We start from the raw sequence: 25,422 nt of genomic DNA, 5'->3' as shown, positions 1-25,422 counted from the left end.
CGCTCTCTTTTGTCTCTCCCCTTTCCATTTTTTCTTTCTCTACACATGCTAATTTTGTCTGTAACTCAGTTAACCTAACACTGCCAAATGAGCAATATTGTATGGAGAGTAATTCAGTGTCTGAATTAACAACACCTGAAAATCAGAAAATTGCAACAACAAAAAAAGCGCACTGGCTGTTCAAAATATGTTCAAAGATGTGAATGCATTTTTATTTGGATATTAAGGAACCCTGTTTTGAAATTACAACATAGAAATGTAAAAAAACTGCCCTCCCAAGTTAACTTGTAAATTAGCTAATCATTGTGATCCTCTATAAAATTACTAGCCAATATGTGCGGTGACATCACTTGCACAGACAGCCCGTTTGACCAGTGAACATGTGCCGCTGCCTCATTACACTTGTTGCTCCACAACAACAGCTATCTTGTGAGGTCACAGCACATATTTGCTATGTGCTCTACAAAAAGAACTTAAAGGGGTATACCGGTGAAAAACTTTTTTTTAAATCAACTGGTGCCAGAAAGTTAAACAGATTTGTAAATTACTTCTATTAAAAAATCTTAATCCTTCCTGTACTTATTAGCTGCTGAATACTACAGCGAAAATTATTTTCTTTTTGAAACACAGAACTGTCTGCTGACATCACGAGCACAGTGCTCTCTGCTGACATCTCTGTCCATTTTATGAACTGTCAAGAAGAGCATATGTTTGCTATGGGGATTTCCTTTTACCCAGGACAGTTCCTAAAATGGACAGAGATGTCAGCAGAGAGCACTGTACTCATGATGTCAGCAGATAGCTCTGTGTTTCAAACGGAAAATAATTTCCACTGTAGTATTCAGCAGCTAATAAGTACAGGAAGGATTAAGATTTTTTAATAGAAGTAATTTACAAATCTGTTTAACTTTCTGGCACCAGTTGAGTACCCCTTTAATATTTATGAAGGGGTGTAGCACAGGGCTCATTTAAGCAGACATGAGTGTGCACAAAGGGGCTAGTGCACCAAAGAAGGTAATTTGCATATTTGCATTTTAGGTGATAGCTCGGGAACAGTGCCACCGATCCACAAAATGTAAACAGTTAGAATCAGAGTTACCTGCACTATTTCCCTTTATAAGCAGGTTCATGGGTTGAATAAAATGTTATTGTATGGTAAAATACTTAACCCCTTAAGGACCCAGGGTTTTTCCATTTTTGCACTTTCGTTCTTTCCTCCTTACCTTTAAAAAAAATCATAATTCTTTCAATTTTGCACCTAAAAATTAGGGATCGACCGATTATCGGTATGGCCGATATTATCGGCCGATAATCACGATTTTGGGCATTATCGGTATCGCAATTACCTTGCCGATAAGCTGATAATGGCCCCACAAGCAAAACAACCGCAAGCCCCCCCGACCCGCCACACCGCGTCGCACCCCCCACCGTAGTGCTGGGCGGTATACCGGTATGGACTTTTGCCCATACCGCTATACCGGTCGGGCCCCTCCCCCACCCTCCGAGTCAATAAAAAAAATTAAACTTACCCGTAATGGGGGTGGTCCGGGCCATCCATCGTTCCTGTAGTGTTCGGGGGCGTTCCGGGTGAAGGGTGAACTGGTCCGGGCTGTCCTTCTTCTCTGGCGGTCATCTTCTCCACTCCGGGCAGGCTCCGGCCTAGTAGCTGCATAGACGCCGCTTCGCCGTGACGTCAGGTGCGTCGCTGCTCACGGGCGTCACTGCGCAGCAGCGTCTATGCAGCGTACTAGGCCGGAGCCTGCCCGGAGTGGAGAGGATGACCCCCGGAGAAGAATGACAGCCTGGACCGGTTCACCCTCCACCCGGAATGCCGCCGGACACTACAGGAAGGATGGATGGCCCGGACCACCCTGAAAGGTAGGGGGAGAGCAGCAGCGGCGGCCTATGGCACCGCAAAAGCCACTGCAGTGCATTGATTTAAAGCGCCCGCTTTAAATCAATGATCTGCAGCAGTGTCGCGGGGGGGATAAATAGCCGATAACTTATACCGGAATATCGGTATAAGTTATCGGCTATCGGCCCTAACCTCCACAGATTATCGGTATCGGCCCTAAAAAAAACTATATCGGTCGATCCCTACTAAAGATCCATATGATGTTTTATTTTTTGCGCCACCAATTCTACATTGTAATGACATCAGTCATTTTACCCAAAAATCTACAGCGAAACGGAAAAAAAAAATCATTGTATGACAAAATTGAAGAAAAAACACCATTTTGTAAATTTGGGGGCTTCAGTTTCTGTGCAGTACATTTTTTGGTATAAATCACACCTTATCTTTATTCTGTAGGTCCCTATGATTGAAATGATACCCTACTTATATAGGTTTGATTTTGTCGTACTTCTGAAAAAAATCATAACTACATGCAGGAAAATGTATACGTTTAGAAATTGTCATCTTCTGACCCCCTATAACTTTTTTATTTTTCCGCATATGGGGCGATATGAGGGCTCATTTTTTGCGCCTTAATCTGAAATTTTTATCGGTAATTTTTTGTATTGATCGGACTTATTGATCGCTTTTTATTCATTTTTTTCATGATATAAAAAGTGACCAAAAAATACGCTACTTTTTAATTTTCTTTGCGCATCATTGACCGTACGGTTAAATCAATTATATATTTTTATAATTCGGACATTTCCGCACACTGCGATACCACATATGTTTAATGAAATTTTTATTTACACTGGTTTTTTTTTTTTTTATGTGAAAAGGGTTTCAAACTTTTATTAGGGAAGGGGTTAAATGATCTTTATTAACTTTTTTCATATTTTTTTTGCAATGTTATAGCCCCCCATAGGGGGCTATAACACTGCACACATTGATCTTTTACATTGATCAATGGTTTCTGATAGGAAACCACTGATCAATTATTCTGTCGCTTGACTGCTCATGCCTGGATCTCAGGCACTGAGCAGTCAGTCAGTGATCGGACACCAGGAGGCAGGTAAGGGGACCCTCCTTGTGTCCTACAGCTGTTCGGGATGCCGCAATTTCACCGCGGCGATCCCAAACAGCCCCCTGAGCTAAGCGCCATTAGTTTAGTTTCATTTTAGACACGGCGTTCAAAGTTGATCGCCGCATCTAAAGTGAAACTAAACTAATGCCGGTTAGCTCAGGGGGTTGTTCGGGATCGTCATGGTGAAATCTAAATCTAAAGGGTTAATAGCGCACGGCACCATGAGTCCCGGCCGTTGCTAGGTGCCGGGCATGACCCGCTATGACGCGGGGCCACGCGTTATAGAACGGGAGCGGACTCATGACGTACCGGTGCGTCATGGGTCCTTAAGTGGTTAATCCAGGAAAAAAGGTTATGGTATCTCAAGGAGCGCAATAAGTATCTTGTACTCCAAGTGTAGGCATCAAAAAGAATTACTTTATTCCTCCTGCATCAGATGATCAGACAAAAATTAGCTATATTACCCTATATGGCGCCCCACCTTTTTTCTTTTCTTTTTTATATTGTATGGTAAAGTACCTTAAGGTCTTCCATGCTCTTTGACATTTCATGCAAAAGTCTGTAGAAATCATTTCCTCTAGTTAACAACTCGATGTAGCGTGCTTGGATGTCAGAGGCCTGAAGAGTAAAATGGGGGGAAAAATGTATTTGTAGTTATTTTAGATGTTAGTGCATCAAACTCAATTTCTTTTTTATGCATTATAAAACAATATTATTACTTGAATTCATAGAATTTGCATATATTGCATTCACATATTGTTACCACTACATTTCATTTACTTGCCATGTTTTTCCCCCCAAAACTATACATTTTTCTATTGCCTTAATAGCATCAATATAGAAGTTCTATCGCTTGATACTTCGTACTGGTAGTGGTTCCAATTTAAGAAATCTTGATATACAGAACTAACAAGAGACATAAGTAAAAAAGAAATTCAGTACCAACCTCTTGCAAAACAACAACTGCTGGGGATTGCACCACAGTTCTTTTTATTGGAATGTTAAGTAATGTTTCCAGTCCAGAACTGTAGGATGCCAGCTGGAGCTCATAATCCTAAATAATAGGGAAAAAAACATTATTACTACTATAAATGTCCGTTCTATACTGTAATGTATTCTACACCATTAGATGGTGATGCATTATACTATATTTGATTGTTTGTTGAGATTTTTTTTCATTATGCTATGTTCACAAAAAGAATAGTGGCTGCATTTTTACAGATTACAGCCAAAAACGCACATATAAAATAAAATATTTGGACAAATTTTATGCTATGTGAACATAGTTTTCCATTTTATCAATTTCTATTATAGAGATATATCACCTTTATTAGACTGATTTAAATAATGGGAGGGGGGATTATCATGAGCGCAAACTTTTGCACAATGCAAAACCTTCTGCACAATTGTGTTTTCCCAGTTGCTGCTCAAAAGCCTCTGAATAGCTCAAAAAATGATGAAAAGCTCACACCCTTTCATATGCAGATGAAATATATGAAAAATCTGCTGCAAAATATGTGGTAAAATGCGACTAAAGCAGGGCAATATTTTTTATTTTTTATAATAGTACAATAAACTAAGCACAAGAAAACTTACAGTAAATATAATTCTAGTGAACATATTAGGCAGATAGGTATGTCATATAGAGACGACACAATAAAGTGAGACAGTCTTTGCGTGAACAGTAAAGTATAAATATATATTTTTTATATAGATATTTACTTAGTTTGTCCTATGCCACACAAGGACCAATTTTCTAATCGATATTTGGCCAAATGTATCACTTGTAATATTAGAATGACCTTTTAACCCTTTGTGCCATACAATAATTAGAACATTGAGTTCTTATAGTCCTATGTGTCATGTGGTTTTGATCTTCCCTTACCTTAATAGATGATGCACATTGGTCTGCAGTCTTCATCACCTCTTCTACCTTTTCTCTTTTGCCTTGTATTTCCACATTCATATTCTATGAAGGAAAAGAAAACTTTAAATTCCAGTATTATTAATATGTGAAATTTCTATAGTTTGGTATAAGAAGCCAATAAGAGAATTAGCCAATGGGTGTAGATATAGAATAATCATTTTAAGCAGATAAGGGACAATCGGGCAGATTTTTCCTGAATAGTTTTGAACAATATAAAGTAAAGTAGAGAGGTTGATTCTATAAAACAAGGCTTTTCGATTTTGGCAAGAATATGAAGCATATCTAGTAAGTTCCTATCAGATGCCCATTGAAACAAATCATTACTTTTTATTTTTCAGAGGCCTTTTTAAAAAGTAAAGAAGCAATCTGATTGGTTGCTATGGGCAACTAGTCAACTTTTCTCTCTCCTCCTGATTTTCCTGTGGTTTCACCCACCTTTTGGTCATTTAGGTATCTTGTAACAGTATTAGCATCTGAAAGCTTTGCAGACTCTAAGACATCTAGCTTCTGTTTGGTGTCACCGATCCATCTGCTGAGGGACTGATACATATCTCTGTAATTGCCCAGTTGTTTTCCTTGCTTCTCAAGCTCCCAAGATCTAAAATAAGGAATAATTGGTAAGACATATACAGCCTTCTGCCCAGCATATAAGCTGTATGCTTATTGCAGTCTTATGTTTATTCTCCATATTATTCTATGAGGGATACAATACTACTCCACTGGAGTGTCTCAGACAGTGAGTGCATGCAAACAAACAATTTTTCTTCACCCAGTAAGGCACAACACTCGTCTGTTTCTGTCACTTTAAGTGGTACATAAGCATAATAGTACACAGCTTGAAGGCTTCCCTCAAACTTGGTATGTTATTCCACTGAACAGTAGCAGCCTCAAACAAGAGGTTCCGGTGAGATGATTCACACAGGAATGGCTAAACCATTGAAACAATGGTTTACCAACCCCTATTCTATGCGCCCATGGATGCCTAGACTGTATGTGTACAATGGTATAACAATGCAATATAGTAGAGTACAACAGTATCACATCATCAACAAAAACAAAAAAATGGTCAGCACATCCAAAACATTCGCCATAAATACATATGTGACTACTGGAATGGCTGCTATACAAATGCAAACACAAAAATACCAATTTATAGCTGTTGTTTTTGATGTGCTCCCCAATTCTTTGTTTTGCATGTGGGAAGAGAGTGTCTGCCAATATATTGGTTGTGCACTCTGCCCACTCCAAGTTGGTTTCAAGCAGGGAGTAGTTGGATCCTACAAGCAGAGCATTTGTAGGCTTAGTGCTATCCAAGGAGAGGCATATCTATAGTGTAGGGTCCATCCTGATGAGATCACCTTACTGTGGTGGGATGGTGCACACTATTTGATAATGGTATGCTAAGAACATCTATTTAAATACAGTAATGGAAGTCAACATCAATTACAGTGCAAAGCATAAAAAGGAAATTTTTTAAGGGGCACTTGCAGTTTACCCACTAGCAGGTCACCTTGGTGCTATGGCATTATTCAATGAATATTAAAGTTGTCACCCTCAACCAAAACACATTGTATCGGCTACTGCTCTCAGATTATTCTCTCAGTTTGTTTACTAAGGATGTATCTAGGAAAATGTGCAACACATTTACCTGTCATCAATTTCTTTTTCTATCCTGTGCCAGCGCTCAGTGAGTTGCTTGGCTTTGTCAGAGAATTTGGAGAGGTCTACATCACAATAGGGGTAATCCTGGACAGCGCGGTCATTTATCTGCAGTGTCTTCTTCAGATCCGTATCCAGAGATATAAGTTGTGATTTCTTCTGTTCTAGCTCAGCTTTCATTTTCTAAAATGTGATAATAGTTAATATTGATCATAGTCAATAAGACTGTATAATATTACAAACAGACACAAGTATAGTGTTAGGCTTGGTCTTCTACACAATGCTGCAACCATACATTAAAAGGTCATAAAACAACCTGAACAACATGAACTGTCAATACCAGCCTGATTCGGAGAAAAGGCACTCAGTAGGCTAAACGCAAACAAATTCAAAACTTTTTGATTATAAGTGTAAAGTGTCTGACTTTTTGGACACCATGATAACTAAGTAGATACAAAAATGTATAAAGATTATGGCCCAGATTCATCAAACTGTGTGAGAGAAAAAGTTGAGTGATTTTCCAGCTACAACCAATCACAGTTCAGGTTTCACTTTACCACAGCTTGTTAGCCGATCTGTGATTGGTTGCTGTGGGAAAATCACTCCACTTTTTCTCTCGCACTGTTTGATAAATCTCACCCTATATCTCCAGATCATTGTTTTTATTAATGGCAGACATCTATATATAATACAGTGAAACCTCTTTGAGAAGACCACACAATTGCATTGAAAAGTGGTCTTCTGCAGGGGTGATATTCGCAGAGAAAATGTCCTCTAGGCAAAAAAAAAAAAAAAAAATGGCAGACTGAAAATAAGTCACTGTAAATCTGGTCTGAGTAAGGGGGTCTTCTTAAATAGGTGTGTTTTTATTTAAAGCGTACCCGTCAGATCCAACAATTTTTTTATATATCACTCAGTACCTAATTCTGACCATGTACATCTAATTTTTATGTGTCTAGCACCTATATTTATTTTTTTATTACACTTTTAATTTAGCTCACTAGTCTGAATTCCTCTCAAAGGGAGGGGGCGTGGCCTCACTGTGCAGGTCTCCGCCCCCTCCCTCAGTATGCTGTCTGCTCACATCTCCCCTAGCATTAGCAAAACTAAACTCCCAGCTTGTCCTCACTGACAGTAGTGGGACACAAGCTGACACTGGGAGGATTTTTCCTGCGCTCACAGCTGTCAATCAAGGAAGTGTGTCCATGACGTAGGTGTTGACGCAAGGACATAGCAGGACTAGTATGTGTCCAATCAGGCAGGGGGGCAGTTGTTTGACTGAAAAACTGAAAAATTTCTAATGAAAGCAAGTGCAAAACCTAATAGTTTTGCATGCTTTACAACATATTAAAAGTTTTTGTATCTGACAGTGCCCATTTAAGGGATATTTTAGTGTGGTTTTTGTCACTTGCCTTACCTTTAATGCATTTCTATATGCTTCAACTTTTGCTGGATCAAGTGAAATGGTTTCTTCTTCCGTCAGTCTAGCTTCATAAACCTTTATCAAATCTTCGATCTGAAGAATGCTCTGAAGTAAGATTCTCAATGACTGGAGTCTAAAGGTAACAGAATGAAAATAATAAGCAGACATATAAAAAAGAAAAACTTTGTAAAGAACAAAGACTACCCACTAATTTCCTGGATTAAAATTTAATACAAAGTAAGGTTAACTAGGAGACCCTTTTTAAAAGTTTAAAGGGAAACTGACAGCAGAATCACCAGCACTAACCTGAATATACAGTAGTATAATGCTGTTTAAAATGCATATGACCTGGAAAAAAATCAGTTGTACCATTGTTGAGCAATCAGTATTTTTCTCTATATGCTAATTTTATTTTCTGAGCAATGGAGGCGGTCTTCAGGCTTCTGAGCAATGCTTCTCCTGCCCAATGTCACCTCCCCCTTTATAAATATGCATCCCATCTTCACTCTCACGTGGGATGCTGTAAGGAGAATCCTTGCTCAAAAGGCTGGAGACCCCCTCAATTGTTTAGAAAATTACATTAGCATTTTTTGATTTATTAAAATTGCTTATGAACGGCGTAATTGATTTTTTCCAGTTAAAATGCATTTTAAACAGCATCACCTACACTATTAACCTGTATTTTCCTTTAATTATCATATACTGTATGTGCATATGATTATTGTTATATGAAAATCCTAATAATCTGGCATCCTTGGGACCACCTAAGTGCTGAATTATCAGAAATTAAAAACCACTACCCATTGTTTCATCAGTTTTTGTGTTAAGAGATGCTGTGAACTACCCCATGTGGACATGCTATGGGGGCTCAAATTCTGAACTATTCAAACAATTTCCAATAATCTGTCAGGGGCCTAAATGTTTCACAGAATTCACAGACCATCATTTTACTAGAATCTTCTTTTACATTATTCATGAATTTTAGAGAAAGCTAGTATATTTAACTATGGGTTCTTTTAATCGTGACCTTTTTAGGCAAAAGTGGGTAAAGCTGGTGTGCTGCTTTTTAAAATAATACTATCTAGTTCTATATAGGAATGCAGATTACTGAAACTGCTAATAGAACATAATTTGAAGCTATATGTGAGTATGTATTTTAGTGATATTATAAAGATTATGTTCATTGAGTTTTAACTGAAATACAAAAATATTGTATTTTACCTTTCTAAGTGGTCCGCAGAAAACCCATGAATATTTTCCATTTTCCTTAATAGCGAATTCAGCTCAGACTGCAGATATGAGGACTTATCAGAGTCCTTTAAGTTCAGGATCATCTCTTTTATCTTGCTTATTTGTGCTGATATGTTTTGTCCTTCTCCCCTCAAAGACTGTCAAAGACAAGAAGAAAGGCATTATAGTCACATATACACCAGACTGTAACACTATAAAAATGCCAACTCTTCAGACTACACAATAATCCTGAAAATACCACTTTAACTTTCCATTTCTTTTTGCATATAAATAATATATCCACATATATTAACCGGTTGCCGTCTAAGGACGTGCCGGTTTGTCCTGAAACAGCAAACAGTGTATGGCGCGGGCTCCCGACTCGAGCCCACGCCATACCGGCCAGCCCCCAGCTGATTCATGTAGCTGAGGGCCGGTGTTAATAGCCGGGGGCTGGCCGGCTATTAACCCTTTAGATCGCCGCTGTCAAAGTTGACAGCGCTGTCTAAAGGGACATTGCTGAGGTAGCCAGAGGGCTTACCTCATGTCTTGTGGCTGCTGCGGCTCTGACAATGATAACGGCTGGCAGGACCAGGCTTTATCAATCGAGCGCAGAGCACACAGATCAATGTGGTTCTACTGATTCCTCCTAAAAAAAAAAATGTTGAGTAAAAAGTTTTAAAAAAACACCCATTAACACCCATATTAAAAGTTTGAATCACCTCCCTTTTCCCAAATTCCATGTAAAAAATATGTAACCATTATAAAAATAAACATATGTGATATCGCCGCATGCGTAAATGTCCGAACTCTAAAAATATAACGTTAATTAAACCACACAGTCAATGGCGTACATGTAAAAAAAATTCAAAAGTCAAAAATTGCGTATTTTTGGTCACTCTGTATACCCAATAAAAAGCGATCAAAAAGTCCCATCAAGACAACAACGGTACCGCTAAAAACTTCAGATCATGGTGCAAAAAATTAGCCCTCATACATCCCTGTATATGGAAAAATGATTGATGTCATTATAAAGTACAATTGGTGGTGCAAAAAAAAAGCCATCATATGGGTTTGTAGGTGGAAAATTGAAAGCGTTATGATTTTTAGAAGGTGATGAGGAAAAAACTAAAGTGCATAAAACGGAATAACCCTGTGTCCTTAAGAGGTTAAAGAGGACCTGTCCCTCTATTTTCTTTAGACCTTTGTATAGTTCATGAGATTTCACATTGACATACCTCTATATCATTTATTCTGTATGAGAAATCTCTGAATGTCTCTTGATCAACATTATAGATGTTCCTTTGCAGGAGCCTGGACTCGTGGATCTCCAGTTGCTGGCGAATCTTTTGTAGCTCTAACAGCAGCCAGTTCTCCTGTTTCAGCCTGTCATTGTCTACTACAGTAGTAGAAATATTGCTGCCTCCTTTCACATTTGAGGCAGTAGTTGCCGTAACAACTTCGACTCTTTCACCTGAAAGGAGATAAAGATGCAAAGACATTATGTGGCCATTCACATGGCCATATTGGAATAAAATAAGTTATGATATACAAATGGTTCATATCCCTCCACCTCCACCATATGAACTGTTGATTGCATAACCCAGACTAAATGAATTACCACCATATTCAAGATTTAATAGATATGGATGCAGAATATGGCATAAATCACTATATCTAATACAACCTGGAACACACTAACATACAACATATGTTACTTTGGAAACCATAACAACTTAAATTTACCAGAAAGGAGTATCAATCTGATTTTCCCATGTGATTTCAGTGCCTTATCTGAAGTACACAAATCGCAACTAGTACTAGGTTGTAGGGAGTCCAGAACCCTTTGCGCACTTCTGGAGCACGAATTGCTTATTCCAGTTACCACTTGTAGGGATATCACACCAGCCAGGTGTCCTAGCAGGAATTGGAATACACAGTCTTTGATCCACAAGCGCCCAAAGGTTTCTGGACTCCCCACAACCGTAGTCCTGGTTGCAGTCCCTGCCAGTACCAAATTAAACTATAAATATGTTTTGTAGCATGAGAGGAAACCAGCGTACCCATAGAAAACCTTTACAGACATTGGTTGGATTTAAACCCAACTGCGAGGCAACAGGGCCAATCACTGAACCTCTATGCGGCCCTGCACTCTAAACAGTAGCAAAACTTTACACTTTAAAAAGTAGTGTACAGTAGGGATGGGGGGGGGGGGATGTTAAGTAGGATATGTGGTTTTTGTAGCCTTTGCAGATCTATACATACTTGAGTTTATTTGTGGTGGTGGTCGTGTCTTGATGTATGTTGTCTCTCTAGTTTGGTAGGTAGGGAGCTGTACCACGAGGGTCTGATAATGCTTCTGTGCTTCAGAAAACTGAGAGTGCATTTTTCTTTTGTCATCATCCCCAAACATGTTTGAGCCCTGACTGTTTCTCATAAACTCCTGATAATGTACTTCCAAATCTGTAACAACCTTTTGGTAGTCTTCTTGGCGCATGGTCTTAAGCTGTAATAAAAAGTTGTTCATTTAGTAACATACTTATTTAAAATATAATATTCATTGGTATATGCGTGTTATAAACTCATACCTTAGCCAGTGTCATAGTCCTAATTTTCTCTATGTCAATCATGCAGTAGTGCCATGACACCAAGCTCTTCATATTGATGTAAAGTTGGTTCCAGAGAGCCAGAATTGCCTCATAAAACTGCTCTATTCTAAAATATTAGAAAAACTTCTTTATTAGTGCTTATTATGTTCTTAAGATATCTATAAACTGTGTCTGATTCCTGGTCATTTATAAAAAGCATTTTGTAAATCAGACTATACAAAGCAAGTCTTTGGAATCCAAAAGTAACTCCAACACTTAAAAAGGGTCACCCAGCCTCAAAACTGATGGCCAACCCATTAATATTAGATTAGAGGGGGTTCAGCTCGTACCTCCCCTGCCAATGAACTGTTTGAAAGGGCCACTGCGATTCCAGGTTCTGCAGTCTCTTAAATATTTACCAGCACATGTACCTGCATCACCATACTATTAGTATTGGCGGTAAAGTTACTGCACCATTGCCTCATTTACTTAAATAATACTGCCCTGCAGAAACTTGTACTGTAACTACTAATAGTACAACGATGCAGATACAAATTCTAGTAAACATTGTAGAGGCTGCGGCACTTGGGGAACCGCATGGCCCCTATAAACAGCTAATTTGCTGGAGTGCTGGGAGTCAGATCTCCTCCAATCTAATATTGATGCATTAGCCTAAGGATAGGTCATCAATTTTATAAGACTGGATAACCCGTTGAATGATGTATTGCAGATAAGACATTTAAGATCTGCTGTAATAGCTTACTTTGAAGATAAGTCTACAGCTCCTGGATTTGGTGGTGGTATGATCAAACTGACAGAAGGCACCACCATGTCTAGTCCACCAGGACCTGTCACATTCCATTTGCTGCGCTGAGAATTGTTCTTCAAGATGCATTCATCTCCTTTGTGTATAACTTTCTGCATGGGAGATTTAAGAGATCACACTGGATTTAGAACTTAACCATTCCATAGATGCTGACTAAACACTTTACACGTTATTTATTCACATTTTTCATGTATGTAAATTATCAGGCGTCTTTCTTAAAAAAATATTTTACTGCATCCGCAATTCTTGTGGTAGTGAGAATCAGTAAGAAATCATATTCTACCTCTTGTGTACATTCTGCGTGTAGAATAAGGAAGCCATTTATATCAGCTTGTATACTCTGAATGTATGAAGTCTGTCTCAATGTATTGCATGTTTATCTCTTCTCAGATTAGTACATGTATTCAATTCTATTAAAGGAAATACATCACTCAGAAAATTTATACCATACTGCTGCAATGGTTACAGGGGCCCTTTGTAAATCCCAAAAAATGTCTCTGTTTTCACAATTACATATTACTCAAAAACTCAATCTAATGCAACATTTTATACACAGTTTATGAATTTCAAATACATGGTACCTGGTCTTGCTTATAGTCACAGAGAGCCTTAAGAACTATTGGTTTGTCTCGCCTGTAGTCCGGGTTTCTAGGTTTGAGCTGTACAATTTTCTTGGATTTATTAACCAGGTTTTGGACCTGTCGTTTGTATTCATTAATTTTGTCTCTTTCTTTCTGTAAAGTAAAAAAATAGAAAAAAAATGAATGTATATAAGAACCTTTAGAGACATAAATTCAAGTATCCAGAAAGTTATTTGTAACAAATTGGCTTTCGAAGTATTTATATGTACAGTGAAATGTCTCATCTGACAATCTAGAAGGCTACAGTATAAAGCATAAATATATGGCCTGCTTGATAGATACAATGATAAAGCAGATATGCATCCTACCTCCAAGTCCTTAATCATTTCCAGGACACGTGCCAATGGCATGCTTTTATCACATGGGTACTTCTTTCTGATGGTGTCTTGAAGATTTGTTAAGTACGTTTGGGTGCTCTGTGCCTCATCAAAGAACTGAAAAATAAAGACATTGGGGGGAATTTCTCATTAGTGGTAGAAGCTTTCTCTCTTCTATATGTTGCGCAAATTTTTATGCAGTTAGTTATTTTGCGTCTTTTTTTTGCGTCTTTTTTGATAGAGCAAAAAACAAGAATTCTATTTTTTTGTGTTTGTGGAATGCATTTTGCAGTGGATACTAATTTATCATGTGCATTTTTTTTCATGGGACAGTGGAGCCGCATGTGCCGCTGGCTTGTACAGTTAATAAATGTGGATCGCAGCGGGTCTATTGAGAATGACCTGCTGCAATCTGCCCCTTAGCCCCTGGACTATAACTCCCATCATGGATGGAGTCTGTCCATGATGGGAGTGGTAGTCCTAACTGTCCCAAGAGACTCGCAGCCGGGGGATGTGCAAGTGCTGTCCCTCAGCACTGCGGTACTACAACTACTCTTGCAAATGCACTGGCTGCGGGACTCTTGAGACAATTAGGACTACTACCTCCAACATGGACAGACTCTGTCCATGATGTGAGTTCTAGTGCAGGGACTGAGGGGCAGATTGCAACAGGTCATTCTCTGCGCTGTGATCCGCATTCATTAACTGTACAAGCCGGCGGCACATGCAGTTCCACTGGGCTCCCCGCCAGCTCCTTTATACAGCTGTCATAATTCATAATCCCCGCTGGCGGAAGACAGGAGCTCTGATTGGTGAATAGCTATTCACCGATCAGAGGGACGCATTTAATAATCCCTGCCACCGGGAGACGGGAGCGCTGATTGGTGAATAGCTATTCAGCAATCAGAGCTCCTGTCTTCCGGCGGCATGGATTATGAAATGTGACAGCTGTATACAGGAGCCTGCGGGGAGCGCAGTGGAACCGCATGTGCCACCGGCTTGTACAGTTTATAAATGCGGATCGCAGCGGGTCTCTGAAGAATGACCTGCTGCATTCTGCCTCTCAGCCCCTGTACTATAACTCCCATCATGGACAGAGTCTGTCCCATGATGGAAGTAGTTGTAGTACCGCAGCGCTGAGGTATGGCACTTGCACATCCCCTGGCTGCGGGACTTTTAGGACTACTACTCCCATCATGGACAGACTCTGTTCATGAAGGGAATTATCGTCCAGGGGCTGAGGGGGAGATCGCAGCAGGTCATTCACAGAGATCCGCTGAGATCCGTATTTATTAACTGTACAAGTCGGCGGCTCCACTGCGCTCCCTGCCGGCTCCTGTATACAGTTGTCACATTTCATAATCCCCACTGCTGGGAGACGGGAGCTCTGATTGGTAAATAGCTATTCACCAAGCAAAGAGCTGTATACAATATTCCCCGCCTGGAGCCGGCAGGGATCGCAGTGGAGTGGCAGCTTGTTAACTTAATAAATGTGTATCGCAGCGGGTTTCAGCAAAATGACCTGATGCGATCTGCACCTCAGCTCCTGGACTATAACTCCCATCATGGACGAAGTCTGTCCATGATGAGATTTGTAGTCCTAAACGTCCCGCAGCCGGGGGATGTGCAAGTGCCATCCCTCAACGTTACAGTACTACAACTACTCCCATCATGGGACAGACTCCCATGATGGGAATAGTAGTCCAAGGGTAGAGAGACAGACTGAAAAGGGGTCTCACTCCTGCAGACCCCCTGCAACCTTTACTGCTCCGCCCCCTAGTGATGATGTAATTAGGAGGTTGAGCTACACAGTTTTGCATAATGAAAACAGAGCCTTTCTGGCAGTGTGTTCCCAAATAGGGAGACTCCAGCTGTTGCTTAACTACAGCCCCATGATGGGAGTAGTTGTTTAGCAACAATTGGAGGCTTCCAGGAACACGCTGCATTATGTGTGCTCTACCCAGGGGAGAGCGCAAAAAAAAGTACTAAGCCATATTTCTTGTTTTTTTTCTCATTTCAGATACGTGAATGCGGAGGACTATGTCAGATTCGGTGGACTGCAATGATGACCAGCATTTTTTTAATTTCAATAAAAAGGTTAACGAGGGCTGTGGGGGAGTGTTTTTTTAAATAAATTTTTTTTCAATGTGTCGTGTTTTTTATAATTGAATTTTCAAGCTTAGTAGTGGAGGCTGTCTTATAGACAGAATCCATTACTAAGTTGGGGCTTAGCGTTAGCCCCAAAATCAGCTAGCGCTAACCTCCAATTATTACCCCGGTACTCACCGCCACAGGGGTGCCGGTAAGAGCCGGTACCAACAAGCTCGGAGCGTCAAAATTGCGCTCCTGAGCTAGGTGTTGACAGGCTGGTGTTATTTAGGCTGGGGAGGGCCAGTATCAATGGTCCTCACCCACCCTGGTAATGTCAGGCTGTTACTGCTTGGTTGGTATCTAACTGATACTGAAAATAGGGGAAACCCTGTGCGTTTTTTTTAATTCTCAGACAGATACCAACCAAGCAGCGACAGCCTGACGTTACCAGGGTGGGCAAGGACCATTGTTACTGGCCCTCCCCAGCCTAAATAACACCAGCCTGTTACCGCCTAGGCCAAGGAGCGCCATTTTTGACACTCCGGGCCTGTTGGTACTGGCTCTTCCCAGCACCCCTGTAGTGGTGGGTACCGGGGTAATAATTGGGGGTTAGCGCCAACTGATTTTGTAGCTAACGCTAAGCCCTGGCTTAGTAATGGATTCTGTCTACAAGACGGCTTCCACTACTAAGCCTGAAAATTCAATTATAAAAATGTTTTATTTAAAAACACTCCCCCACAGCCCTCAACCCTTTTATTGACAATTAAAAAAAACGGTGTTCATCATCGCAATCCACCGAATGTGACGTAGTCCTCCGCATTCACTTATCTAAAATGAGAAGAAAAAAAACAAACAAAAAGGTAGTACATTTTTGGCACTCTCCACTGGGGTGTTCCTAAACAGGGAGCCTCCAATTGTTGACGTCTTCCTACTGTATCCTGTATACACAGTCATCTATAGACAGCTGTATATACAGGATAGCGCACAAAGGCTTAACCCAGAACTGCTCAGTAGCAGTGTGGGTTAACTCTTTCCTTGCCGGGCTCCTGTATACTATACAGCTGGCGGAGGTAAGTAGTAATGCTCTGCACCCTGTATATTGTAGCAGGTGGATGAAAAAAGACAAGAGAAACAGCGCTCTCATTGTGCAGTAAGTTTGGCAATGTGGATATAGAGAATGAGAAATGCCGCTTACCTTGCAGGGTTGTGCTGTCGGCAGGCACAACTCTGTTTAGCGCTTTTGGAAGCTGCGGCACAGTCTGGGAGCTGCCTGTCATCGGTACCACAGGCAGCGGTCGAGAACGTAGCAGGAGGAGGTGTGGGAGTCCCTGGACGGGGTTGTCCCAAAATGGTCTGACTTGCGGGAGCGGCGCTGCATCAGAAGGTGGAATAAAGGACGTAGGCAGTGTAGTTGTGAAAAACGTTTTTATTTGCCGAAGTGCGGGTAGTAAAAAGGCAAACATAGTTCTCACAATAAGCTGGACAACGCGTTTCGAGAGGGGATTCCTCTCTTTGTCAGGTCCGCTATAACAGGGGTTGTGAATAGTATTTATACAGTAGTGGGGTGGGACAGATTTTCAAATTTTGGCGGGCTTGTGAGGTCACTGGGAGCTGGTATGTGACGTCAGCCTTCGTGACCTCTATGGGAGGGTTTACTGTGGCTGTGTGGTGTGTATCTATAACACTCAGATATTCAGCCAATTGATGTCCATAGGCCATTATAGTCTATGGCTAGGTCTGCTGAACCAGCTAAGCAGCTTCTAGCTTGGCTGGGTTGTGGATGGGAGCTGGGCTGAGTTCGGGGATTGAAGCCTTGTTGGTATAACTTTAATTGATGTTGACAGCTGGGGTCAAAAGGTTAATTGGGTAATGATTTTGGGAAGTTATTAATGTAGTTTATGGTTGGGGTGATTGAGTCTGTGGTTTCTTTGAGATGTTGGGGTTATAGTAGGACATTCAGACTTGTAAATGAATAGAGGCTACAGTGCAGTAATGGGGGAATGTAGTTGCTGTGAGCAGCCAGTAAATGGCAGTATGGTGGTACATGAAACAAATCTAATAGGGGAAAAGAAGGGTGATATAAAATTCATTTTGAGTGTTTATTATTTTTGTACTTTTTTGGTGTTAGCTATTATGCTTTTTATTTTATAGTTTTTTTTTTAGGTTTTTGTTATTATTTTGTGTTTTTTTGAAGCATGTTTATTTTACATTTTTGTTTTTTATTTTTTATATATTTTTTTCCTTCTTCCTTTTTATCCGTTTGTTGATTTTTTTTATACTTTTGTCAGGGAGTGTTAGATTTAAAGGTGTTTGGGATTGGGGGTGTGGGTTGGGGGGGATGGGGTGGGGGTGTGGTGGGACTAAAAGTAGGTATTGTTTGGTGGGTAGATTGATGGTTGGCTTGGAGCTGGTCCTGCTTGTGTGGGTAGACCGGTGGGTGTGTGGTGCTTGTGGTTACATGATAAATTAATTTGCATCGTTTAGGCCTTGGGGTTGGAGCATCCCCAGGCTGTAGATCCAGTACATCTCACAGTTTTAAAAAAAAATATGACAGATTCGCAACTTTAAAAAAGCATGAGATGTACTGGATCTACCACCGGGGGACGCGCCAACCCCAAGGCCTAAACAATGCAACTGAACTTATGTAACCACCAGCACCACACACCCACCGGTCTACCCACACAAGCAGGACCAGCTCCAAGCCAACCATCAATCTACCCACCAAAAAATACCTAATTTTAGTCCAACCATACCCCCACTCCATGCTCCCCCCACCCTCCCCAATCCCAAACACCTTTAAATCTAACACTCCCTGACAAAAGTATAAAAATCAACAAATGGATAAAAGAAAAAAATATATATTAAAAATAAACAAACACGCTACAAAAACATAAAATAATAACAAAAACCTAAAAAAAAACTATAAAATAAAAAGCATAATAGCGAACACCAAAAAATTACAAAAATAATAAACACTCAAAATTAATTTTATTTTATATCACCCTTCTTTTCCCCTATTAGATTCGTTTCATGCACTACCATACTGCCATCTACTGGCTGCTCACAGCAACTACATTCCCCCATTACTCCACTGTAGCCTCTATTCATTTACAAGTCTTAATGTCCTACTATAACCCCAACATCTCAAAGAAACCACAGACTCAATCACCCCAACCACAAACTACATTAATAACTTCCCCAAACCATTACCCAATTAACCTTTTGACCCCAGCTGTCAACATCAATTAAAGTTATAACAACGAGGCATTAATCCCCAAACTCAGCCCAGCTCCCATCCACAACCTAGCCAAGCTCAAAGCTGCTTAGCTAACACTCTGGTTCAGCAGACCTAGTCATAGGCGATAATGGCCTATGGATTTCAATAGGCTGAATTTCTGAGTGTTACGGATACACACCACACAGCCACAGTAAACCCTCCCATAGAGGTCATAGAGGCCGACGTCACATACCACCCCCCCCCCCCCCCCCCCCCAGCGACTTCACAAGCCCGCCAAAATTTGAAAATCTTTCCCACCCCACTACTGTATAAATACTATTCACAACCCCTGTTATAGCGGACCTGATGAAGAGAGGAATCCCCTCTCGAAACGCGTTGTCCAGCCTGCCAAGCTTATTGTGAGAACCTGTTTGCCTTTGTACCACCCGCACTTTGGCAAATAAAAACGTTTTTCGCAACTACACTGCCTACGTCCTTCATTCCACCTACAGATGCAGCGCCGCTCCCGCAAATCGGACCTTTTGGGGCAACCGCTGCCAGGGACTCCCGCACCTCCTCCTGCTATGCACCTTGTATATGCTATACATCACTCCTCACCTCCTTACATTCTGTGGACCAGGTGCTCTGCATCCGACCCATGGAGTGGTACCCTGAAGGCAGTGAAAAAATTGCCACAGGGTACAAAAATGACTTTTTCCACACATCAGAAAGAAATGCAAAAAAAACCTGGTGGACAAAAAACCTTAATGGAATCCGAGCCTCAAAGCAATAGAACCAAATCCCTGTGTCCACTTGTCCTGTGAGGTGCAGCTCAGGTGTACAAATAGAACTGTGTGGAGATTTAGAACTGTGCACAACATTTATCATGTGCTTTGCACAAGTATGGTAAATTTGGTGCAATTGCACCAAATTTAGACCAACCAAAATAATCTACAAAAAACTTCTACCCAGACCAACAATGATAAAATGTCCCCCAGTGAGAATGAAGAAACATTAATATGAACATTTCCCCTAATAGTAAGATTATTTTTACTGAGAGTTTCTATACATCTAGACCATCATTATACTCAATAACAATTTGCTATATTAAGCCAATAAAAACTATTTCAGTAGTCTTCAGGTACTGGCAGCATGACTTGTAATCGTAGGATATGTTTAAACAAATGGGATTTGCATATTGCAAATCAGACATATTTTACTACAAAATCTGCCCCCAAAAATCCTTGGATTTCTGCAGTAGGTAAACAGGTTGAATTGCTGCAGGATCTCACAAAGATTAGCACTATTCAAGGAGGCCACTCCTCATCAGGCTATTCCACAATCCTTATAGGTAACAAACTGTCCTTCTTATGTGTCTGCACAAATGAAGACATTATAGAAGCTTACTTGGAAATAGGCAGCATTTTCCTTTAAATGTACATCAATACATTTAGTAATTTGAAGAATCCAGCTCCACTGAGTCTGCAGTGTATCCATGTAAGCCTGAGAAAGAAGAGGCACTGTCAATAGCAGTATACATAGAATAGAAACTATATATATAAGAGGGGTTAACTGGTTTAGAAAATCAACTGAGTTAATAGAAATAGAGGTCTCCAATCCACTACCCTAGTGGAGGGTAGCCACTCTCTAAAGTGGACCCATTGGCACCAGGTAATTCTCCATTCCCCCAGAATTGAGTTCAGTCTAATAACCATTACCATTATTCATTTAAGTGTCGCCATCTTTTGACTTCCCAACGTGACCGTAATGATGCCATTACTTGATTTTCAGTTCAGAAGGCAATGCTGAATTGACTGCTTCTAGCTCTTAGCCATGCAACATGTTTAAAGGGGTACTCCGGTGAAAAACCTTTTTTTTTAATTTTAGTTTATTTTTTAAATCAACTGGTGCCAGAAAGTTAAACAGATTTGTAAATTACTTCTATAAAAAAAATCTTAATCCTTCCAATACTTATTAGCTGCTGAATACTACAGAAGAAATTATTTTCTTTTTGGAACACAGAGCTCTCTGCTGACATCACGAGCACAGTGCTCTCTGCTGACATCTCTGTCTATTTTAGGAACTGTCCCAAGTAGGAGAAAATCCCCATAGCAAACATATGCTGCTCTGGTCAGTTCCCTAAATGGACATAGATGCCAGCAGAGAGCACTGTGCTCGTGATTCAGCAGACAGCACTGTGTTCCAAAAAGAAAAGAAGTTTTCCACCGGAGTATCCCTTTAAAGGGAATCTGTCAGCTCCATACCAGGTATGAAGCTGCACATCCCTGCAGATGCTATATAGATAAATTAACCATACCTTTCATTTAGTTGAATGTTATTATACAGTCTGTAAATGTTGGCACCCCTGAGATTTTTCAAGAAAATGAAGTATTTCTCACAGAAAAGGATTGCAGTAACATATGTTTTGCTATACACATGTTTATTCCCTTTGTGTGTATTGGAACTAAACCAAAAAAAATGCGAAAAAATTGCAAATTGGACACAATGTCACACCAAACTTCAAAAATGGTCTGGACAAAATTATTGGCACCCTAAACTTAATATTTGGTTGAACACTCTTTGGAAAAAATAGCTGAAATCAGTCGCTTCCTATAACCATCATTAAGCTTCTTACACCTCTCAGCCGGAATGTTGGACCACTGCTCCAGATCTCTTATTGGAAGGGCACCTTTTCCCAACAGCAATTTTAAGATCTCTCCACAGGTGATCAATAGTATTTAGACTGGACTCATTGATGGTCACTTCAGAACTCTCCAGCGCTTTGTTGCCATCCATTACTGGATGCTTTTTGACATATGTTTGGGGTCACTGTCCTGCTGAAAGACCCAAGATCTTGGACGCAAACCCAGCTTTCTGACCAGCCACCCAAAATCCCTTGGTAATCCTCAGATTTCATGATGCCTTGAACACATTCAAGGCACCCAGTGCCAGAGGCAACAACACAACCCTTAAACATCATTGAACCTCCACCAAGTAGGTACTGTGTTTTCTTTGCAGGCCTCATTCCGTTTTCTGTAAACAGTAGAATGATGTGCTTTACCAAAAAGCTCTATCTGGTTCTCACCTGTCCACAAAACGTTTTTCAGAAGGTTTTTGGCTTACTCAAGTTCATTTTGGCAAAATGTAGTCTTGCTTTTTTATGTTTCTGTGTCAGCAGTGGGGTCCTCCTGGGTCTCCTGCCATAGCATTTCATTTAAATGTCGGCGGATAGTTCAGGCTAACACTGAGGCTCCCTGAGCCTGCAGGACAGCTTGAATATCTTTGGAACTTGTTTGGGGCTGCTTATCCACCATCCGGACTATCCTGCGTTGACACCTTTCATCAATTTTTCTCTTCCGTCCATGCCCAGGTAGATTATCTACAGTGCCATGGGTTGCAAACTTCTTGATAATGATGGCACTGTGGACAAAAGCAAATCTATATCTCTGGAGATGGACTTGTAACCTTGAGATTGTTCATATATTTCCACAATTTTGGTTCTCAAGTCCTCAGACAGCTCTCTTCTCCTCTTTCTGTTGTCCATGCTTAGTGTGGCACACACAGACACACAATGCAAAGACTAAGTGAACTTCTCTCCTTTTTTATCTGCTTTCAGGTGTGATTTTTATATTGCCCACACCTGTTTCTTGCCCCAGGTGAGTTTAAAGGAGCAGCACATGCTTGAAACAATCTTATTTTTCCACAATTTTGAAAGGGTGGCAATAATTTTGTCCAGATCATTTTTGGAGTTTGATGTGACATTATGTCCAATTTGCTTTTTTCCACCCTTTTTGGTTTAGTTCCAATACACACAAAAGGAATAAACGTGTGTATAGCAAAACATGTGTTACTGCAATCCTTTTCTGTGAGAAATACTTCATTTTCTAGAAACATTTCTGGGGTGCCAGCATTTACAGACATGACTGTAACAACTGATGAGTCAAATTGGCGGGGCTTAACCGCAGCAGCTTCCCTGATTTCACTGACTGACATACAGGGCTGGAAGCTGAGCCCTGTTTATCAGTCATGCACATCCTAATAAATAATTTCAGGGGAGCCTTTTTTATAGGTTACATGGAGAGCACTTAATGCTAATTCTCATAAAAACAAATTAACTTCTTTCACAGTTTTTTTGGCTACAACTTGTGATCTTTGTCTTTCATCTCTGTCATTGCCTTACCTCAATCTTGTCTGCTGCTGGATGTTGACTCACAATCAGCTGGTCACTTTCTTGCTTAAGCTTGTTCAATTCTTTTTCCTTAACCTCCAACTGACTCATAAGTTTCTGTGAAACAAGAAAAGGAAAGTTAAAAAGTTGCAGTTTTCCACATATTTTGTAAATCTAATCTGGTCAAAAATCATGAGATTTTACATTTACATTTAAAAATATCTTTTCCTTCAACAAATATATGCCATGTACCTCCAGGGAGCAGGTAGCACGTGACAAGAAAAGAAAATATGAATTCGAGCTACTTTCTCTAGTCAGTGAAATTTTTGGAATTTCAAACGCTGATGGCTCGAGATAGTTAGGTTATGTACATTGGATTATTAGTAACCAAACACACTTTAGCTTGTGTGAACCCTGAAGACCAATTCATTTTTCCTTTAATTATCAATTTATCTATAGGATAGTGTATAACTTTAGAGGGGGGGGGGGGGGAGGGTTCTGCTGATCCCTAGAACATTACATTATATTAGAGCACTAAATGAACGTAGGAGGCCGTACATATGCGTCCACCACTCTCAATGGGCTTTCTAAACATTGCCAAATGTAGCCCATAGGAAAAGTCAACGGAGAATGAATGAAGTGGTGGTTGTACATGCAGTTCATTCAGGGCACTAGTGTAACAGCATTCTGGGGATCAGCGAGGGTCCATGTCACCCACCTATCTGCAAGGTATAAGGGGTAGGGGATGACTTTATGAAATGATTATACCAATGTAAGAAAATTATCTAGGGGAAAAAAACAAAACATTTGTCACGAAGTGCAAAGCTATGAGATCTAATACATTTGAGATATTATCCATGGCGATGTACTTAATCAAAACCTCAAACATTGCATGTGCTAGAACCACTAAATCTCCATAGATTCAGGATGTAGCCATTTAAAGGGGTACTCCACCCTAGACATCTTATCCCCTATCCAAAGGATAGGGGCTAAGATGTCTGGTCTCGGGGGTCCCACCGCTGGGGACCCCCGCAGTATTGCATGCGGTACCCACCAGTTTTTTGTGCGGAAGCGCTGGAGGGTCTGAGTCGCGACCACGGGAACGGAAGTCCGTGATGTCAGGACTCCGCCCCCATGTGACGTTACGCCCGTCCCCTCAATGCAAGTCTAGCGTTGGGAGGGGGCGTGTAAATCATACTCCATGATTAATAGTTAAGCTATATACAGTTACCAGCAGTATTACTATGGATTCCATTTGTGAGAGTAGGTTTTTATGCCTCTTTATAATAAACTCAATAATAATCTAGGCTATTTGATAATCCAGCATTTACCGGAACTATTTGATAATCCATTACTTACCGATAAATTACAAATAACTGTAAAATATCTACATTTTTTTCTACAATATAAAAAGTCAGATTGATTACCGGTGTGGCATCAGTCAGTTCTTTTTTTTGTGATCTTAGTGTTGTTACCCTCCAGAATAGATAGCACTGCTATTCTTGACTATAAAAAAAAACCCCAATGGAATAGAACACAATGCCTATGTGAAAAGGGCTTACAGAGAATGTTTCCTGCTTCCTTGAAATGTCTGTGTTCTTGTCACTCCAATCATAGACTAGTTCTTCTTCCTCTCGATCATTGATCCACATTATTTCTTTGGATGTAGCCTGAATGATGTTCTGCAGCTGCCGCAGTTGATCCATTCTTTCAAAGGAAAGTTTCTAAATTTGTAAAACGGATGAATATTAGAATGAGGGCAAACAAATGTATGGACTTGATGTGGCATTGTAATGCATGTTCTCCTCTAAGTAAGTCACTGTATTCAGCTTTGTATATATTGAATATGGTACAAGAGCTCAACTTCTGCCCCACTAGTAAAGTAAAGAAATATGTAATAAATGTGGCACAAGTGTTCAGCATTGGAACTTACCAGCAATGCATCATATTCTTCTTCTAGCTGATAAATTGCGCCTTTCTCCCGCTAGACAAATAAAAAAAAAGACTATTTTAACAGTAGTGTACACTCAAATCTAACACACTATAGGAGATATATATATATATATATATATATATATATATATATATATATATATATATATATATATTTGTATTCTTTATTTGTTTTTTTACAGATATGTATGCCTAAAGCTGTAGGTTGTTATTATAAACAGTTTGTCAGACACTCCTTAAACAGACACATCTTAAGATGGCTATACATATTAGATTAATGTCAGCCAATCCCACCAATTTTGGGAGGATTGGACAATCATGTCAGGGCAGGGAAGGGTTGGGCATTTTGTATTTCAACATGCCCAACTCTTTTGCTCTGTCTGGCATCTGCTTTCACTCTT

The 25,422-nt window shown here is 40.2% G+C and overlaps 1 protein-coding gene across 5 annotated transcripts in view; it reads right to left on the bottom strand.

The window, feature by feature from the left end:
- DSP (desmoplakin) overlaps positions 1–25,422 on the bottom strand; it is a 64,229-nt gene that overhangs the window by 8,258 nt on the left and 30,549 nt on the right. For all 5 annotated transcript variants that reach the window (XM_056521114.1, XM_056521117.1, XM_056521118.1 and 2 more), the window contains exons 6-22: positions 25,002–25,052; positions 24,631–24,792; positions 23,081–23,185; positions 20,308–20,403; positions 13,584–13,709; positions 13,216–13,368; positions 12,572–12,726; positions 11,809–11,935; positions 11,486–11,726; positions 10,459–10,694; positions 9,212–9,378; positions 7,985–8,123; positions 6,557–6,750; positions 5,344–5,506; positions 4,867–4,950; positions 3,928–4,035; positions 3,501–3,599 (exon numbers count right to left, since the gene is read on the bottom strand). In XM_056521114.1, coding sequence (XP_056377089.1) covers positions 3,501–3,599; positions 3,928–4,035; positions 4,867–4,950; positions 5,344–5,506; positions 6,557–6,750; positions 7,985–8,123; positions 9,212–9,378; positions 10,459–10,694; positions 11,486–11,726; positions 11,809–11,935; positions 12,572–12,726; positions 13,216–13,368; positions 13,584–13,709; positions 20,308–20,403; positions 23,081–23,185; positions 24,631–24,792; positions 25,002–25,052 — 2,406 coding nt within the window. The remainder of the gene's footprint in view (positions 1–3,500; positions 3,600–3,927; positions 4,036–4,866; positions 4,951–5,343; positions 5,507–6,556; positions 6,751–7,984; positions 8,124–9,211; positions 9,379–10,458; positions 10,695–11,485; positions 11,727–11,808; positions 11,936–12,571; positions 12,727–13,215; positions 13,369–13,583; positions 13,710–20,307; positions 20,404–23,080; positions 23,186–24,630; positions 24,793–25,001; positions 25,053–25,422) is intronic.

The sequence above is a fragment of the Hyla sarda genome, chromosome 5, assembly GCF_029499605.1.
Source record: "Hyla sarda isolate aHylSar1 chromosome 5, aHylSar1.hap1, whole genome shotgun sequence".
NCBI classification, from domain to species: Eukaryota; Metazoa; Chordata; class Amphibia; order Anura; family Hylidae; genus Hyla; species Hyla sarda.
This window is presented reverse-complemented; position numbering and strand designations above follow the sequence as displayed.